We start from the raw sequence: 20,672 nt of genomic DNA, 5'->3' as shown, positions 1-20,672 counted from the left end.
TGTATTATTCACTGATGTAAAACCTGGGGGGTTTACGAGGGCATTACACTAAGATTACAGAGAAAACCCTGCGCCCATCATGGGGCGGCAAGGAAGATTAGAAAAAAAAAAAAAACTTTGCAGATTGCCAGATCTCAAACAGCTGTGTCCATGCAAGAAGGAAATAAAAGTGAAGGGGCAGCAAGCAATGAAATTCATGGCATATGTAGGTCACAGAGCACCTGCATGGTTTAAAAGGTAATAATCCACATCACACACATCTACCATTCAGACCTGGCCATGTACTGCTAGTGTGTCCGAGAGTTCCACAATCACCAAACGAAAACAAGAAACAAGTAATCTAGTTATCATTGGCTCCATTGGTACAAGGCTGTTCAAGGAGACGGACAGGACGAGGATGGCATGATCAGGGAAGGATGTGTCAGACAGACTGGAGGAGAGATGGAAAACATCGCTCTCATAACACACAGTCAGCACTTCCTGAGCTTTTACCCGGCTCAGACACTTTACTGGACAGTCCAGCTGTTTCTTGCCCAAAAGATGCAACCTTTGCTGAAATGATACCCAGAGGGAAGCAGTTGTTTAATTGATGCAAGAGATTTGTTTAATTCCTGCCAAGAGTTGCACCTTTTTTTTGTTAGGCATCTTTATTTTGGTATCTGCATGTATTGGAAGCAGGAGTTAACATTTTTGGAGTGAATAGAGTAAAAAACACTTTGAAAAAAAAATAAAAAAGTCACTCTCATTATCATATCAGCATTTTCACCCCCCTCCCAGCATTTCCCTGTAGTATTACTATCGGTGCCAGTGTTGCACTGCTAGCAGCCTGGCTACTGTCCATCACAATAAATACTGTTCAGAATCGTAATTTGACACAAAGCACCAATCTCAGTTCTATGGAAAGGCAGCGGAAACACTTAGTTGAAATGATAACCTGGCAGGTTTTGTTACCTGCATCTAGTAGACAGAATGCTAGTTTGGAACTGTCTAATGTCCTGATGGTAACGGTAAAGACATGTCAATGTCAGTTTAATCTATCGAACTACATTTTTTAGGCTAAACGCTTCAATGTTTTGTCTAATGATATGACAGTGGATTAAAAGGATATGAAGTCCTAACAGCTGTGTTTTGACAGACAGCCCAAAATATAATCATTTTATCATTCTAGAGTACTGTAATAAATAATATTCACATTTGGGAGAGAGAGAGAGAGAGAGAGAGAGAGAGAGAGAGGGAAACAAGCACCTGTGATTAATTTCTTGTCGGTTGACTTATCAATTAATTGACTGCTTTTGTCCGCGTGTTGTTTAACTCTGTGATTTCTCTGCTGGAATATTCATTGTCAATTAAAATGCTCCCTTTTCACTGCCTTGAATATCAGAGAAAAGTTAACTATGGTTGAATTTGACTCAGTACAAAAAAAAAGAAGAGGAGTTGTCAAAAATTGACCTTTTCATAATACTCTGTTCGTGTATGAGATTTGAAGGCTGTTTGAGAACAGGTCTTCCTTTCTTTACCGTTAGGGCAAAGGGACAGAAAGCATAATATGGCTTATCATTGTGCGGTATTATTTTCAGTTTTCATTCAATGCTTCTAACTAAAGGGTCTTTTTTTTGGAATACACAACAACAACTGTGAAGAATACGTTATTTCAGTCCACTAGCTTGAGTTCTAGTGGAGATGGACTTCAGTGCCAAAAGTGTCTTTTTGAGTGGGGGTTTCATGTTTTCCTGGACAGCTGTTTCCATGGCAGACCTCTCAAGCTTTTTATCTCTACGTCAAGCTCACTTAGGCACCTAATCTGCACTAATACTCTCCGAATTAAGGAGGAGCAGTGGGACAGGGGGTAAACTCCATTAGCTCCGTCAGACCAGACTTTAAACTGAGTGCTGCATTCAATGGAAAGTCAAAGTATGAAATGAATCACCTGGAATAATTTATTGTCTTCTTTGGATTCTGTTTCTTCACAGCATATCCTGGTACTTTGGCATACTTGGCCTAGTTAGATTTGGGATTGAGTTACAGAGTACATGCAGTGCATTTGAAATGTAAACCAGAAGTAAGCACTGACATACTTCACATACACAAGCTCTTGTCAGAAAATAGCATATTTCTACAAGTACATGAGCGGATGAAGTGAACTGGCAGGGATTTTTAGTGAAGAGTAGGTATCAGCACCATTCTGTAAACATGGATTCAGTCACATTTCAGTGTTAAGAAAAGCCTTCAGAGTCGCTTTTCATCAGACAACGGTTTACATTTGTACAGGAGCGTAGCTGCAGGTACAAGGAACAGTCAGAAACACTGGCAGATGAAAAGAATTTCATCTGTGCCTCTCTGCATGGAGCAGTGTGGAGAGGAAGCTAAATAGGTGACAGGCTTCGACTGGATCGGTGATGTTTTGATTGTCATCTTTCTGAAAACAAGGGCATATTCTCATCCATACTGCTTTGCAATTTTTTGTCAAAGTTCTAAGTTAGAAAACCCCTTCTTTTTATAGTTTGTCAAGAACTTTTTCATTGAGTGCCGTAGAGCTAAACTTGTTCCACTTGGGTCCAAACTTTAGCACGGCACAGAATAAGTTACAACTGGAGATGTGAAGCCAAATCAATTATTTATTGAAAGCTACATTAGCAACCAGAACAAATACAGTTTCATTATCATCCTGTTGGGATACGTTTCCCTACATGTAGCTTCATATGATGCTACAATAATTTTTAACCCTGCCGGGAAAATTAGTTTTGGTTTTTTTCTTTCCTCCACTGGGAGGTCAGGGTCAGCTGCATACAGAAGCACCCTTAAGCCACTCAATATTTACAGATTTGTTCCTGGACTCTTCAGCAGGGAAGATGTTTGTGTAGAGGGCTGCTTGTCACCAACAAAAAATAAGTGATAAAATTCTAAATTTCATGTAGAATTGCCGCACTGTAATTAAAGTGATTCTACAATGTTATTCCTACACTGTATCTAATAGAAGAATATCAATCCAATCCAAGAAGACTTAAACTTTACAAACATCTGCTAAAGATCTACCTACTGTAGGCAGATCCCTTAATGTCAAACGTAGGTGTGACCTACTTATGACCCTTGTGCAGTGTTATTACCATCAGCAATGGTTACAAACAAGCTGTCGTCTTGTCATGATCTCCAGAAAGACCGTGGGCTAATCAGCTTACCCTGTCTGCTTTAGCAGGTGACCCGGGACACTGCTGCATGTTCAAATGACAGTTGGTGGAGGTTAGGTAATCCCCGTTTGAGCAGTTTTTCTGAATGAGAGGCCCATAACCACTTCCACCACTAATTAGTGGTATTAGCCTTATGCCTACATACTGTATGTGGTGTCCTTTTGTGCTTCATCTCTTTGTTTTGCAACTCTTTGTGTATTTTTGGTGACTCCTTAGACTGAATTTGAAGAAAAAGAAATGTTGACACTCACTTCATTCAGAGGTTCTGGTCCAAGAGCCTTGGGCTTTTATCCAGTAGACCTGCTCAGTAATTTATACGTTACACTAATAAGCCAACTACCTATCACCCTCTGATTCTTATGATTCTCCAAAAATAGAGAAACTACATTTTTACTCAAGGTAACAGTTCTAACAGTGCCCATTTGATCACGTGTCCGTACTTCCAGGATAGGGAAGTCAATGAATGTAACTGACTAAACGTGACATGAATAACGAACAAAACATTGGCTCGTGCCTTGACTGCAGAATCATTTGCGTTTCATTTTTGTTTTTTTGCGTTACCACCCATTTAGCTGTTCGAAGTTCAGAACTACTCTTAGAAGCTCTTCTGTTGCCAAACTGCTACCATCAGATGTAACTGTGGGTGTTTATTCCTCCAGATGGTCTGGTCAGTTCTACCTCCCCACACAACACTCCGCAAACATCTTTTGTTGTGTTTCGATAGAGAGCCATTATTGGTTGACATAACATATTGTGCATTCAATGTAATAATGGTACAATCCATTCCTATACACTACCACTGAGATGTGTTGTATCATGACTTGAGTGTCCTGTATTCTGTAAACCAGATTTACTAAATTTGAAAGCTTTTTTTTTTTTTTTTTTAAATTCAGCCAGGGGTTGGCGGCAAGAGAGGTTGCACAAATCGAGATTAGAGATTCCACAGAGTTTTAATGGCAGAAAAATATGATTGTTTTACGTCTCCGGAGGTGTTGGTGAGTGTGTTCTCCAGTCAACATTCATGTGGAAATGACTTTGTGTGGATTTGTTTGTGGACCATAGGCTGTCAGAATGACTCAGCAGTGTCCCCTCCCTAGGCCCTAGCCCTCCACCACATACCAACACAGATCTTTGCAGGGTGCTTTTGCACCATTAGTCCCACATGGGCAACAGCATCAGGCTCGGAGAGAGGGGGGGAAAGGGAGAGGGGGGGGGGGCTCGGCAGGCGGTTGAACTACTGGCATGGCGAGCTTGCCCTGAAAAGGGCACATGCCTCCCTGCACAATTATCCACTGTGCATAGAAACAGCACCCCCACCCTCATCACAGACACACACACAATGGTTTGACCAACACAACTAAAAATGGAAGATGGACGGTAACAGAACATGGCCATAGAGCACCAGGATGTGAGATTCACATTTTTTGTCACTTTAATTGCGGGCGTGTTACAAACGTCCCCAAGGAGAGTGGTAAAATAAGCACCACACATCAGCGGACGTCAGCTGGTATTGTGCATGTAGCACTACAGCATCACTGTGTTATGAAATTCATGCTCTGGAGAGTCTCATGCTGCATCGCTTTTTTCTCATGTCTTGCAGGCTACTTCAGCGTGTTAGCAGTGGTCCTGAGAACAAGTGACGAGTCACCTTGGACCAATGAGTTTGACAGTAAGAGCAAATGAATAAATAACCCCACTGAAAGTACAAAAACAGTTTGCCCTTTTCACGTCATTCATGTCACTCCCCTTTTTTCTGTGTCTTTCAGAAATTGAGTTATCATGTTTGATTGAGTCCATTTCTACAACCAATCCCAGAATTGAATGGAAGAAGATAACAAGTGAGGGACCAAGTTATGTGTACTTTGACAAGAAGATCTCAGGTAACGTATAAGAACAAACAGCTCTAATATAAGTCTCCTCAACAGTCCACCATGGATAAGTTTATTACTGAGAGAGTTGGACGTGTTTTGTTCCAACAGGTGACTTGGAGAACAGAGCGGTGATCAGAGAACCTGCCACATTACTGATAACTAATGCCACAAGATCGGACACAGCCAAATATCGTTGTGAGGTCACCGCTGCTGATGACCTGAAGTCATTTGATGAGATTGTGATTAACCTCATCGTAAGAGGTACTTACCCACATCACTGATAAATATTTGCGTGTATTTAGGCCTGTATTGAGTCAAAGATGTTAGTGTATGATAAAGTTTTGAGCCATTATTGTGTCCTCAAAGAGAGACCTTGCTTAGTGATTCACACTTTCGATGCTGTAAGATGAAACCGTGTTGTAGGTCGCACCAACCCTTTGGCATACATACGAGGATGTGTTATGACCAGACCTGCCCAGCTGCAAAGGCGTGTTCTAGGCTATATGAGGAAAGCTCTGAAACTGCATCTGCTCAGTGCTAAAGAAAGCAAGCGCTGCATGTTTTGGTGGCGTTTTTTGGCATGGGCCAAAAATCGTGTACCCGTCCCGTCAGTCCTGTGAACCAGAATTACACTGTTGTTTTTTTACAGCATCAAAGTCGACGATAAAGCCAGCAGCATCAGGATAGAATGTGTCAGTTTGTCAACCACTGTGATGCTTACAGAACATAAAACCTAATCTGAGGTGTGAAGCTCCCCATGAAGACCCTGATCATATGTTCTGTGTCGCCACAGTAAAGCCGGTGGTGCCAAAATGCAGCGTCCCAAAATCTGTGCCTTTTGGGAAGTCAGCTGAGCTCAGTTGTGTGGAGGACGAGGGCTTCCCTAAGTCTCAGTACCAGTGGTTCAAGAACAATGAGGAGATCCCAGACGACCCCAAGACCAGCCTCAAGTTCTCCAACTCCTCATACACACTCAACGCAGACACAGGAACTCTGGTTAGTATGTGTGTGGGCATGTGTTTGGACAAGGACACGCATGAGCGGCATGGGTGGGGCATCGGGGACGGTGGCCTGACGCCCAGGGGTGGGGGCAGATATTTTGGGGAGACAGTTGATGGTGCGAGAGGGCTTGAGCCACGAGGGGAATCTGCTGTCCTCGTTTGCACATTCCTCAATTCTCACTTGCTTTCCAGCACAGCTCGATGTGCTGGGCGGCTCGCCTCCAACACTCTCCTGTCAACCTTCATGCTGGCCTCTAAGATGTGACACACCAAAGCATGCTGCAGTGTTTGTCTCAGTGTGAAACTCTAGTCCAAGTCTTGTAACCTCAATGGAAGAAGACAATGAAGTATTCGGTGTGGCTGTACACTAATGAGGTTTTTCTACTGTACTTATATTGTTTTGACTGTTATTTTTAGACGGTTCACAGAAACACAGTTATTTCTCCCCTCTGCAACTCCCATGTGAGGGAGTAATGTCCATCAACCACCCATGTAGGGAGTGGAATTCATTGCTATTGGATTAGATTACATTACTTGGCCAGGAAGTTTGAGCTTCATTATATTTTAAAACTTCTTGGAAGTCCTTCCATCTTTTTTCCTGTAATCAACATTTCTTGTTTTTATTTCATAAACATTGCAAGAGACCACACATTTCTGATTTATTGCAGTATTATACAGCTTGACAAAATACAGTGATGAAATGTAATAAAGCAAATTGTAATTAAGTACAATTTTGAGGTACTTGAAGTGCTGGTGCTAGTTTATATTTCCACTCCATTACATTTTGGAGACAGATGTTTTATTTTACTCAACTACATTTATATGATGAATTAAGTGACTAGTTACTTTAAAGATTTAATTTGATAAGTCAATTCAAGTAATTTATGTTATCAGCAATCAGATGAAAAAAAAATAAAATAAAACATTCTGGTCCTAATTATCCAGTCAGATTATCAGTTGACCTACAATATACAGTATCATATACATGTATACATGTTTCTATATATATCATTTACTTACTTACTTCGCATCAGATACTGTAATATTTTTACACAGGTACTTTTTATATGGGTGACTTTCACTTTGTAAGATTTTAACGTGATAGCTTTACTTTTGCCAGTGTATGACCTTTTAGGTAATTTTTTTCAACACTATTTTTTGTTGAACATAAAAAAATGTAAAATTATAAAAGCAAAGATTTCACATACGTAATTGTATATACACACAAAGCAGTGGCAGAAATGAAAGCAAAAAATGAAATAGAATAAAAAGGTTTTACCAAAAAGAAAATACCAACAATAAACTGATTTGTTTGAACATTTTAATAATCATGATTTAAAGATGAGGCCTAATCTTTTCCATACATCTGTCTTCCCTCATAAATTCTGAATGTTCCTGATTAAACAACAATGATTGCAGTGCGTTAGACAGATACACAGAGCAGCAGTCTACCCACAGTTTTATGCAGTATTTAAAAGGTTAATGTAACATAGCACCAACGCTTTCACCAAACCCCAGTGGATTTAATCTGATATCAGCACAGAACACCTCTGACCACTGTGTCGCTTCATTTGTCCGCTCCTTTATCAGAAGCACACAGCAGTGAGTCCACTTCTGTGGAATTTTCATATTTAACATCCTAATGTAATTACATTTTGTCAGTAATTAAAAAGACTATAAATGTGGTATGAATGTCATTCCTACTCAAACTGTCAGAACTGTTAATTTCTTCCATACTGACGGCACCTAAATCCTACCTCTGTGATTAATTTGACTTTATTTATAATATGAACACAAGTCAGTGTTTTTATAAACAAATGTTAATCCAACAAACATGGAAGACATGAGCATTGTTTAGGCTTTGCATTAATCCGATTCATTTTTCTGATTCTCCAATGCAGAAGTTCATCGCAGTCAGAAAAGAAGATGGCGGTGATTATTTCTGCCGAGCGAAGAACGATGCAGGATTCTCTCAGTGTCCAGCCCAGCCGATGGAAGTCTGTAAGTGTGTCGTGGATGCAAATAACACCATGTGCTATGAGCTATAATCAAAGGTCAGTGTTTCATTTCACTCCTCTGGTTGAACCCCACAGATGATATCGATGTTCTTGGGATTGCGCTGGGAGTGCTGGTGGTGGTCATAGTGCTCTTATGTATAACAGTGGGGATCTGCTGTGCATACAAGCGAGGCTTCTTCTCAAGCGAAAAACAGACAGGGAACAAGTAAGCATTCAAGAAATCACCTCACTCAGCAGATTTGATTGAATTTTTTTTTTCCCTCTGTAACCATCACTGGTTCGACATCACCCATGAACCATTATGTTCTTTGTGTCTTTTAGTTATAAGGTTCCAGCTAAAGGAGACGGAGTGGACTATGTCAGGACGGAGGATGAGGTTTGTAGACATCGATATGCCTGGGCTGTAGAATGTAAAACTGACAGTAAAGTCAGAGTGTCATTGATTATCATTTCTTATGTCTCATAAATATTGACCTCTGATGATGGTTCACAAGTACATGTAATGAATAAATCAATGCTATATATAACCACTGACATGTATAATAGCAGCTGCTGGGGCAGCCCTGGAAAAACCTGTTGACTGGTAAAATCCACTTCTTCTCTGAAGTTGTTGGTGGAAAATGCAGATATAATGTTATGGCTGATTAAGGGAGTGGAACTGAGGCTCCACAACAATTGAGTTATATTAAACAGACACACACACACACACACACACACACATACATAGCATTCAGTCTGATGAACGTGTCTGTGCGTACTAGGGATGTCAAGGGATAACCATCGAGATTATTTTTCTGCCAAGTTACGCATGTTGGTTAATTTTCATACAGACAGTCTGAGGTAGAAAAGTGAAGCACACTAAAAGAAGCTCAGTGTGGGAACATTTCCTCCAGAAACTCCAAAGTCAAAATGTGACTTAAAATGTGTGATGCCATTTTTCAGTTCAGAACGAGTACTAGCATTTTGCTGTACCACACTAGGAACAAGCACCCTGCTACCATGCCTGAAGATCGCTCAGAGCCAAAGATCACGAGTACTAGTGTATGTTACCCCACTGAGAGCTACTGTGACTAAATACAAGGAAAAGTACTTAAAAGAGAAGAATGCTGAGCTAAAACTCAAGATAGCCAGGGGGGTGGACAGCTCTCACAACTTCACAACTACCTGTAACTTTATCAGTGCTGGCTGGGAGATTGTTCTTCAGTGCTGACACAGTGACAAAACAAAATGTGGAAATAAGTCCAGTTATGAGAGACTGTAGTGCTTCTCCCACAGAGCCTTCTTCATTTTGCTTCTTTTTTTTTTCCTAATAATTAATTGGTTAGGTACCAGATAATGGGAGTCAAGCTATTTCAAGATTAAGCAAGAGTTTGCTGAATTTTGCTGATAGGAAGTCTTGACAGTAGTGTCATCTTCATATGTACTGAAATACATTTTTAACTAGAATGGCACTCAGTAGAGCAAAATACCTCTGCCAACAGTCCCCTTTAATCCATGCAAGCCTACACTGAAATTCACTAGAGCTGGATGTTTATTTGTATCCATTTCCTGCACCCACTCATAGATACCACCTAAATACGCCAGATCTGCCTGGAATAAAAAAAAGGTCCAAAATGTTAAAGAAAGTGATAAAAAAAAGAAAAATATGTCCCTTTAGTTGTCCAACTGCACCAAAAGTTTATGAGGTCTATTCTGGGCTGAGACCGATCCTCCATCCAAGTGTTCAAAATGGAAATCTGCTCAGGTGTATTTGTGTAACACTGCTGGCAAAACAACCAACCAACAAATAAATGCGTTAAAACACGTTAAAACAAAACCACCCTGGCAGACGTATTAATGTTCTTCCAATTTATTTGCTATTATATATGACATCTCATATTCACTCAATGTAACACATTTACCAGTTATTGCCATTTTTCACATATATATATATATATAAAAATATATATATATATATATATATATATATATATATATATATATATATATATATATATATATATATATATATAAAAATATATAATTGAGTAAGATTTGTGAAATATATATATTTTTTGATATATTACCAATGTATGTTAAAACATGTACATTCATTATTTGTGTAATATATTCTTGAAGCCAAAGTACAGTATTGGTATGTATTGTTAAATTCATGTGGACTCCTTCCATGTCTTAAATGTAATTGTTTTTTATATTTCTCAATATGCGTCAGTATATACTCATTTTTCCAGAAACTAACTGTCAAGTAAAGCAGATTTGAACTGTAAAAGAAAGTTAACTTAAAAAAAAATCTATCTTGAGGTAAATGGAGGAAAAATATCCGTGTTACCATGGAACCACTTCCTTAGTACGGTGAATTCTTACCTACTGCTCCTGTCTGGCTGTGTGTTCTCCGCAGGGGGATTTCCGACACAAGTCGTCATTTGTGATCTGAAAAGCGACGGGATGATGAGGGGCATTGTGCTGAGTGAAAGACATGACATTGTGGGACTGCACTCCACGCTGTCTGACCACGGAGCTGCCACGGTTCATGCTCGGAGCTCTCAGCATGACTGAAATCCAACTACTCAAGTTTGCCAAAGGTGACAGGATTCCACAGGACAAACAATATGTTCAACCGTTACACATGTAGGGACTGAGATCCATCTGTCAGCTTCTCTCACCACCGACTGAATTCTTTTAGAGATTATGGAATTTTTTTTTTTGTTTTACAGTTATTGGTTTATATATTGGTTTCAAACACCGATCGAGGTGGAGAAAAAGAAAACACGTATTTGTTCCGCAGGTAGAAAAGGAGGAGTCTCCCTCCTCCACAGTCAGTCTATCATGACATCTTTCTACTATAAACATCTAGCTTCAAACCTTTTGTCATTTGTATAACATTTCTTTTCTACTGTTGAAATTTGTCAGACTATTTTTGATGGAATATATTTTAAAATGCCTATAGATAAAGGTTTACTTTTTTAAATATTTGTAAAATACTAACATGTGTTCTTTTTTTTATTTGGTTGTGATAAAAAACAAAAAATATGTAACACTTTAACCACTTTGCATCAAGCTGTAAGCATTTACACCTTTGCAATCAGAAGACAGGAAGACAGAAGGGGAAACGGCTTGTGTTAGCATATCAAGATGTGGTTCTTGATCGGCGGTCTTACATATTTAATTTTCTGTTGTGACAGACTTCCATGTTAATGTTTGTAGATAGTCTTTGTAAGAGGCTTTGAAGAGTGCCAGTCAAATGCTGTGAAACACTGTGCACAATCAGTGCTGCATTTTCTTGATTTTAAGTGTCCTTCTATGCTTGCTGTTAATCTTGTATATATTGAATTTGCTGTCCAGGATAGAGTTTTGCTGTCATACATACTTTCAGTATTACGCTATGATAATGCTAATAATAATATTATTATTACTAATAAGACAGGGTTTGTAAGTTAACCTCCCAGACCCAAACAAAACCAGAGGCAATGAAAAGATGTAATACTTTGGTACTTCTGCCATTTTACTGTGTGTTTGAATTGCGAGTAGAAACACGCAGGATGACCTTAGAACAAAGTGAGTCATCAGGACTTTATTACTGGAACTACTCAGTCAACTATTCTTAACTCTTTAGTACATACACAGACCAGACATGGACCCTGGTTGATATTTGCTGAAGTCCAAGCCGTTTACAAACCACTTTTGCTAAATGTGCTAATTAGAGAGTAGAGCTCATCTAACATTTCTGACCTTTAGTTGTGTTTTAGTTGAAAAGAAAATGTACTTTAGGTTTGACCGAAGCTCATATTGGACTCATTCCTCTCGGCAAAGCTGAAGGCACGCAGGACTAGCCCTACTCTTCACACGGCCGGGGTCTGGAGGGTTAACCGTCGTTCTGATTGTATATAGATATTTGTTTTTGTTTTTTTGTTTTTTTTCCTCTCTCAAGAAAATGTAAAGTGGTGAAAAATGTTTAAAAAAAAAAAAAGAAAGAAATTCCTATCTGAGGCAATATGAAACTCTTTCCATATGTAAGACTGAGAAAAAGGTGGCATTTTATGATTTAATTCATAACACATGAACAAGAGCTTCTCAACTGCAGCGCGAGTCAGTTTTTAAAAAAGGTATTCAGAACAAACAGCTCTCTGGCAGAGGCGCCATGCCCATCTTTGCTATTTGTATTTCTTTTTTTTTTTGTATTTGTATTTGATTTTATTTATTTTTTATAGTGTGTAGTTCTGATCGTTTTATATAGTCTAACATATTTTTCTCATACCTTTAAAGGTCACACTGCCCTTTCACTAAGGTATGGTTTCTTCCAAAAGCTGAAACTGGGGATTCCTTCTGGAGTCTTGCACATCGACATTAGAAGGGATCGTCCGGTATTTTTAAACCTGGGCCCTTTATCTACATGTTTGGGTGTGTTAATGATTCATACTGGACAAAATTAAGGCAATTACTGAGTGAATAAATTAGTGTCGTTTTCAGTTGCCATAATGGCACCGTGGAAATATTCTCAGTATTTATCCCGATATATAGCGAGAAATTACTTGAGTGAAGATTTAAAACGATCCCCATGAATATTTCAGTACATGTCATCGTTTTATTTTTTTGTTTCTGGGGAAGGACCCCCATGCCCCTGACTTAAATTGTAACCCCAAGGAATTGTACGCCTGAACTCAATCATTTAAGGTGTGATTATTTTAATTAAATAATTAAAACAATTAGCCAAACGCAAGATTTAAGAGTATCAGTATTCCCATAACTTCCATGCAGATTATATGAATCTCTTGTTCAGCTGTTATTGATGATGGTGAAATGTTAAACGAGTACCAGTCGTGGTAGAGACGATCTGCCCAACATTTGCACATAGGAAGCTGTCAACACTACTCAGTCTTTTCCAGGTTAACTTGTTGCAGTAAGGAACCAAGAGAGAAAAGTCTACTATTTACCCGATAAGGTTCTCAAATGACTCCTATTACAGATGCATTATATGGCGAGCACACAGATCCATACATTTGCCCTCTTCATTTGTATAAATTTCATTCCTCTTAAGTGCCTTCTGACTTCAGAGCAGTCCAGTTTCTCTGCAGCCATGCTCTCGCTCACTTGTACATTTTTCCGACACCGTCGGGGGGCTTCACGTTTTGCAGTCATTGAACCACAAACATGGCGTTTGAGAGGAATGATATCAAATTTCCACTTCCCTTCTCTTCATACGTATCTGCAAATTTGTAAATAGCTTTTTTTTTTTTTTTCCATAGATTTGAAGGTGTAGACATGTTGAAGTAGAAATAGAAATATATTTAGTGCCTAAATATAGTGGGAATTATTTTTTGGCAGAGACACGTAGCACTAGAAGGCAAAAGAAAAAAAAAGATGGATACCCAAAGCAGGGACGTTTATATATGAGCTGTTTAAAGAGACGCTATGTCCTGGCTAACTGTTTCACTTTTATAAACACAGGCAGCCGCGGGGAATCTGATTCTGTAACCCACCACCGCTCCGCTGCTTTCAGATATGAACACAGTGTTCGAAACCAAGAGTTGACTCCATATTCATGAAAGTGTCGTGCAGCCGTAATGGAGCTCTAATTATTCAGGCAGTGTGAGCGTTTTGTGAAACACAATTCATGCAAAGTGTCAGGAATCCATGTAGAGGGGCTACATGTAGGACTGCATTCAGCCCACAGGCAGCGCTGATCGGGTCTGTCCGTGATCTGGTTGGAAGTTGTGAGGGCGGCGGCGATAGAGATTATATTTACATCCCAGTGAGAGCTTATTTACATCATTCACACCACAGCGAGAGAGATGGCTTCCACTGTGTGTTCGTGTTAAGACGGAAAGTTAGGCTAACTCACCACTGTTTTTCAACTCAAGGAGAGCAGCGCTCCACTGATCCAGCACTGTAAAACTGTTTTTGACTGAGGACTGGTGCATCATGTAAGAAAAACATGATTTTCTGAACCAAACTCACATACAGTAGAATGTCCATACGGGGGCCTGCTGGGGCTGTTTCTGTTCATTTTAGAACCACTCTATTTGTGATTAATAAAACTCACTTCTGGTATTACTGGAGACGTCTGGGTTTGCTTTTTCTTCTGTGTGTGTGTGTGTGTGTGTGTGTGTGTGTGTGTGTGTGTGCGTGTGAAGTGTGGACTCCGCAATCTGCCAGTCTCGACATTTCATGATTTCTCTGCCACTCCCAATCCTCCTCGAGTCTCCTGCTGTTCGCAGAAATCCTTTTCAGTATGAAAGTCCATCAAATATCCCACTGACAGCATCTTTGTTGATCTAAAGCCGTAATCTATTAGTGGGAGTTAAGCCTTTTCTCCTTCCTACACTAAAAACAGCTTTCTTGTTGCTCTCTGGCTACTGTGCCAACTGGCAGCAACTCCCGGAATAAAGAGCATTATAATCAATGAGCTCAGCAGGGGCAATATATTGTAGTTTGAGGGCGAGCCAGCGGACACTTTAATGTAATTCACAGAAAAATCTATTAAAGCTCAGGTCACCTATTCAGTCCAGGATGAAGAAAACACCTTTCTGGCTGTGAAAACCTGATGAATCATCTCAATTTCAAATATTCAACTTTTTTTTTTTTTTAGTTGCCTGAACAGACCACAAGGTCTCAGTGGCTGCCTCATGAAGGTTTCGCAACAGAGTTTCTCACCGTTCTGACAGATTCTGAATCTGCGGTTGATTGTGCTGGTGTGTTCTGACAATAATTTACCATCACCCCGGCATTTTTATACCACCGTACAACAGAGTTCATCTGCAGTGAGGAATTCCTCTCTGTGTACCGCCACAAATAAGCGTAGACCATGTGAGCAGTGCACATGCTTTGACTGAATGAAGTAAGAAACGATGAGTGTACACATTATGTATTAAATGTTGAAATGGAAATGCTACTGAATTGATATCATGCGAATATGTCTTTCCGGATGAATGCTCTCTAAAAAACCCAGAAGGTCACGTGAAGTGGTGCGACTTCAAGAAGTTGCTATGAAGTGTGTTTTACGGCTCATAGTTGAAAAACGACCCGAGGCTCCACCGATGATCTATGTCGGGGTGCCGACGAGTGCCAAATATTTTATAAATCCAGACGACATCAATTCCCGTCAGGTCGAACACTGCCCAAGTTGGACTGGGGAGAGACATAAGTCGACATTCAAGATGACAAATTGAATGTCCGGGCCACAAGGAACATTTGTTGCTGTTACAGTCTAGTCATAGTCAGACTAGATGTTGAATCACAGACTCTTTAATCTGTCCAATTTGAGGAACTTGATTTTTTTTTTTTTTTTTTTTTAATGAGTTTCACCTTTAAACACTGGTGTTAATTAAACACATCAAATTTCAAAAGCATTCCTTTGTGTTTTATGCCCTCATAAATTTAGTGGAGATGATGACGATGAGAAATAATCAGGAAGGGAGATCAGAGACAAGGACCACGAATCAGGGATGTTAACCCACAGGCCCCCGGGAACAGGTTTCATTAACACTGCGGACACTCAGGAAGTGTTTTTCCCACCCCAATACTCTGACCTCATACGATCCCATCATTACACTGTCAAAAACTGCATATGTTGAAGACCACTGAAAAAAAAGAAAAATCTCAGACCTTTATGTCCACAACCAGCAGCAACTTAAATGTGAAATAAAATGCACTTTAAAAGTGCAGCGTAGAAACACCACCATCAACCTGTGACCCTCTGGTGAGAAGGACGGTGAAAACAAAATCAACTCTGGCTCTGGTACTGATGTCAGCATTTACTCCTTTGACACTTTTCTGTTATCACTCAGTTTTTCTATGTTACTGTTATTTTCCTCTGGGACTGATAAAGTTCCGTCTTATCTGACCCAATCTTAAATCAAGGTGTTTTAAAAAACTGAAACTTTAACATCATTGTAATATCTTAATTAGAGCAAACAGACGTGTTAACAGACCTCACAGAGACTTTGGTGTTAGTTCTCAAACTATCAACATGTCTGATATGAAATTCGACTCATAAGATTTGATCATTTCTGACACCAAAAGTGCTGAGCTGTTTCCTGGTCGAGAGGGTCCTCAAAACTTCCATGGACAGGAGTGTCTCTCACTTGAAAAGCCACTGACACTGCAGTGACATCATGTGACCAAGTGGCAGAGTGATCTTTTTTAGTCGCTGTCGGGGTGCCATTTTGAGTGGCAGTGCACCTCTGCAACACTGCAACATCGGCCGATTTATCAGTCGAACACCAACACTATTATTTTCAGATGCACTCCAGCTCCCTGTCCGTGTTTTGGGGGCCGTAAACAAGAACGAGCGGAGCAGAAGTGTGGGCAGAGAGGCAGACAGCAACAGTGCGGGGAAAAAAAACAGGCTGGAGGAAACTGTACTTGACAGAGGGATGTAGCCTATTTAGAAAATCTCACAGCGTGATGTGATGAAGTGACACATTGACAAGATATTTGTCCGTATCAGAGCGGAACTACAGCTGCACCTCCTGCTCTCAAGCGCACATGAATAATTGGTTTTCATTTCGGGACAGCTAGAAGGGCTCCGCTTGTTAAAAGTTTGAAGCCATTTGTACCAACATGAGAGGGAGGCTGTGCAATGTCACAATGTGACACTCAGATGTCCCAGTAGGCTGTTGATGGAAAATTTAGTTTTCTTTTTTTTTTTTTTTTTTTGCCATAGTCTTCAAAGAGAGTCACTGTGATGAAAGAACCTAGCTAGGTCTCAGATCATGTAACATGAAGGCTCCTGGGGAAACATTTAATTGTTGTCAGGTTTGATCATGAAACCACTGAAAAAGGATGATCACTGTAATATTTTACCACAGCTAATTACACTGTGAAAAGAAGAGGTTCCCAGGAGCCTCTTGATAACAAACAAACACACACACACACACACAAACCATTTGTAATAACTGTATTTCCTAAATACAAATAGTATTTCATGTAATCACTGTGTTGTGTTAGTGGTATAAATGGCAACTACACTGAGTGACTACCTGATTTCTGGCATATTTGGATGATATTTGTTTTTTTTAAAGACTTTGATATTAACCACTCAGAGTTGTATAAAAAGCCAACACTGCTGCGGATGTCAGTGGAACCCTTTTAAAAGCTTCAGAGGCTTTTCCACGAAAAAAAAAAAAAAAAAATTAAATCAAAACAAAGCTGTGCTCATAATACGGGGGAGGATTTATTTTGGCATGGGCATGTTAGAATACCAAATAATGGCATAAAATATCAGGAATGCAAAAATCTTCTTAACTGAAGTTGATCTAAGGAGGGCACTCGGGTTGATCCGCTTCCTATTGGCTAACTCTGCCCTCTATCGGTGCAGCAATGCCATCAAAGATGTGGGTCCAAAAAACTTTTTTTTTTTATGCACTGGAAATCATCTCAGTGAAAGCTTCATCTAAATTGGATGCAATATGGAAAAAAGATTATTAAATGAATCTGAAATGTTAACACAGATAACCAGATGCCTTTACTGTTACTTTGACAATCTCACACACCAAAATGAGTTTAACGGACCACATCAGTACACTGCTGACCTCTTGTGTTTAAAACTAGCACAACATGGTGTCAAGTGCTGCCATTTGCATTTTGCCGTCATTAATCAGCATTTTAAGATAAAAATAATAATAAAAAAACATGAGAAAGGAAAGAGCTTGGAAACGTGATAATGTTAACATACACTAACAACAGCAACTTTATCGGAATTAAGATAATACTAAAGAATGCTTTCTTGCAGCCATATATAACCTCTTATACAGCATAAGGTGACGGGCAGGTTCAATGCAAACCTGTTGTCTGATGTGGTGCATTCAGGGAACCAGGACACAGCTAAAGGGTAACCCCACCAATTTTAAACATTAGTGCATGTAACAAAAAAAAAAAATACAAAGCCTTTTGATGCTGTAATCATTTTAACAGACAAAAGCAGACCATCCATTACTTTGCCTTTCAGTCATGACCCCGCCCCCTTTTTTGGTGCAAACAGCCCCTCTAATTTGACTGGCGGTAAAGGCAAATTCTCTGTCAATTTCATAGTACAAAGTAAGAATAGTGTAAGGATTTTTAGCTATTGGAAGCCCAAATCTGATGGCTAGACAGACACGCAAACATGTTATGTTGTTGTCGATCTGTGTTTGGCGCGAGTGTCCTCTCAGTCCCAGTCTCCATCAATGTCATTGTTTTTGCCGTTGTGAAACTTTGTTTGGCGGCTTTATAATCTGTTCAGTGAGACTTTATTGTAAATTACAACAAAGTCTCTGTGGCAAAGCAGAACCACTGTCTCGGTTTTGACATCCGTCTACGTTTAATTATGAGACCATTTACTACCAGCTTGAGGGGAGGGAAAACAAGTCAGATTTAGCTCCACGTCCAACGTTACTTCACAGAGAGCTGAAGACATGCTCCTATCATTATGGGAAGTGAGTTGCATTGTGGGTAATGTAGGCATGGACATCCATTCTCTCTGTTTGGACTCACTGATGCACCTTTAGCACTGAGCTGGGCAGACCAGACCATCCCTCATACTCTCCGTGAAGAGAAGAAAGTTGGTCTTTGTATCACTAAAAAAGAATGTGGAAAAAAAAACTGGGACTCTAACGTCACTCTGGCTTCCACTCCATCAAAAGAGACAAGGACATCAGATCTGTGTGGAGCGATAAGACTGTAACCATCCTTTATTTAGGGCTCCTACATATTTTCCATTTCAAAACTCCACACTGCTGCAAACTCATTATCCAGACTTTTCAGATTTCCATATTTTCCATATTTGAAGTGTAATTAAATGTCACATTAAGAAAATGGCATTGAAATCCAATGGTAAACATCTATGTTACATTCTGCCTAGCTATGCTATTTTGCTGACAGAAGGTTGCCAGAAGATTGTAGCTGGACACTGTACCCCATACAAACTTGGATTGACATTTGGAGTCCTGAGCCAACAGACTTTATGTTTGGGACTGTCAAGCCTGCCCTTGGTACACTTGCATGAACCTATTATGGCTGTTCAGTCCTCACTCCCACACAGGAAATCCAACATCTCTGTTCAAAGAAGGATTTAACGAACAGCAGCCACCCACGGACTTCTCCTTTTTTGTTATTGCTAAAGTAAAGATAATTACATTGTTTCCCTTGTATTTTTAGTCTCTTTTATAGATAAGTATCTAGTATGAGTTGAAAAAAGTTCAGAACATTTCATGGCATCTGGTGGCAGTTTTGTTTATTGACTTCTTGCATGGCTTTCGACGACGTGAAGCTGTTTACCTGTTATGTTTTGAAGTAGTGGAAATTGGATAAAGAAATATGTGTGGTAATAATGGCTAAAGATACATTTTGAGATTCTATTTCTATGGTGCCACAAGTGCTTTTACACAGACTAATGGTATTTTACTAACTTGTACTTTACTAACCGACTTTTTTTTCTCTTTTCTTTTTTTTTTCTTTTTTTTTTTAACTAATTCTGATGGTGGTGACAAAACACACAGTCTTTATGCGAAACTCGTACATGAGCCATCTCATTTTCTTTCTGTTTGCTTGCCGCCTCTGGCCTCTTTTCATGATGCACAGATTTATGTCATAATTCAAAATAATCCTTTCTATACAGAAGAGGTGATGTTGACATGTCATGGTTGTGACAGATACAGCAATAATATGTCAAAAATGGGGGAAAAAAACTTATAGCTTTGGATATAATTTAATGATCCCAATAAACAGTAATGTGTCTTGTAATGTTTAATCTAAGCCCCCTTGTTGATAATATATATGTTCTGTTTTTTTCAGTGACTAACACTATACAAATGAATGTAGTCGCACCATTTCACAACCATTTTATAAAGTTTGCACAAAACGTGCAGGCGACTGTGGGAAGAATCTATAGCCATGCTCAGGTCTGCATGCTAACATAATCACAATCATTTACTGCATGTCCTGCTGGTGGCTGCTTGCCTTTGATGAATGCTTATGAGATGCTGAACAACACCACTATCTTCACACTCCTCCATTTGAAAGAATCTGAGGGAGAAAAATCACTCTGTGGTTAAACTTCACATTAAGGCCATAACCTGTGACTGTGACGTAAGTGAACACTGATTGATTGGCACGAGCCAAAAAGGATGATATCTATGGCAGCAGCTCGTTTCCGCGTGACCAGACAGGCTAATGAGTCGTACCTGACAGGCTGTACTCAGGGCAGCAAAGCCTCATGCACCAGGGCTCGTCGTTTCTTCCGCCTGTTGATACTGCGCCAGAAAAGTGCAGACGCACTGACCGGAGAAACGATAGTTGTATTTTTTTTTCTTTTAAATTGTCACTTAAACCATTTGCTCGCATGAGTTCGGCATCGAGAGTGCAGGTCGTATCAAAGGTGTAAAAAAAACAAATGAAACGGAAACCAACTCGTTTGCTGAAAGACTGCTTTCCTTCACATGACTGTCAACGCATGCGCAGTCAACCGGTTGTAACTCGAAGTGTTCAATAATCTGGGAAGCTGTTTGCACTGGACACCTCACAGCAAAGCGAGAACAAACTACAGTACTGTGTGTTGTTTCACAGAACAGGGGGCGTCTTTCATCGCAGCATCCAGGGACCGAGTGTGACTGACGAGCAGCC

The 20,672-nt window shown here is 39.7% G+C and overlaps 1 protein-coding gene across 1 annotated transcript in view; it reads left to right on the top strand.

Annotated features, from left to right (window-relative positions):
- The window catches only part of jam3b (junctional adhesion molecule 3b), a gene marked incomplete at its 5' end in the record, with an annotated part of 38,225 nt that extends 24,096 nt beyond the window's left edge, over positions 1 to 14,129 (top strand). The window contains 8 exons of the mRNA XM_037120524.1: positions 4,786 to 4,854; positions 4,952 to 5,065; positions 5,165 to 5,317; positions 5,850 to 6,052; positions 7,959 to 8,058; positions 8,151 to 8,280; positions 8,397 to 8,451; positions 10,474 to 14,129. Coding sequence (XP_036976419.1) covers positions 4,786 to 4,854; positions 4,952 to 5,065; positions 5,165 to 5,317; positions 5,850 to 6,052; positions 7,959 to 8,058; positions 8,151 to 8,280; positions 8,397 to 8,451; positions 10,474 to 10,509 — 860 coding nt within the window. The remainder of the gene's footprint in view (positions 1 to 4,785; positions 4,855 to 4,951; positions 5,066 to 5,164; positions 5,318 to 5,849; positions 6,053 to 7,958; positions 8,059 to 8,150; positions 8,281 to 8,396; positions 8,452 to 10,473) is intronic.
- Between the last annotated feature and the right edge of the window lie 6,543 nt (positions 14,130 to 20,672).

This window comes from Acanthopagrus latus, chromosome 13, assembly GCF_904848185.1.
Source record: "Acanthopagrus latus isolate v.2019 chromosome 13, fAcaLat1.1, whole genome shotgun sequence".
Lineage (NCBI taxonomy): Eukaryota > Metazoa > Chordata > Actinopteri > Spariformes > Sparidae > Acanthopagrus > Acanthopagrus latus.
Note: the sequence above shows the minus strand (reverse complement) of the source record. Positions and strands in the feature narration are given on the sequence as shown.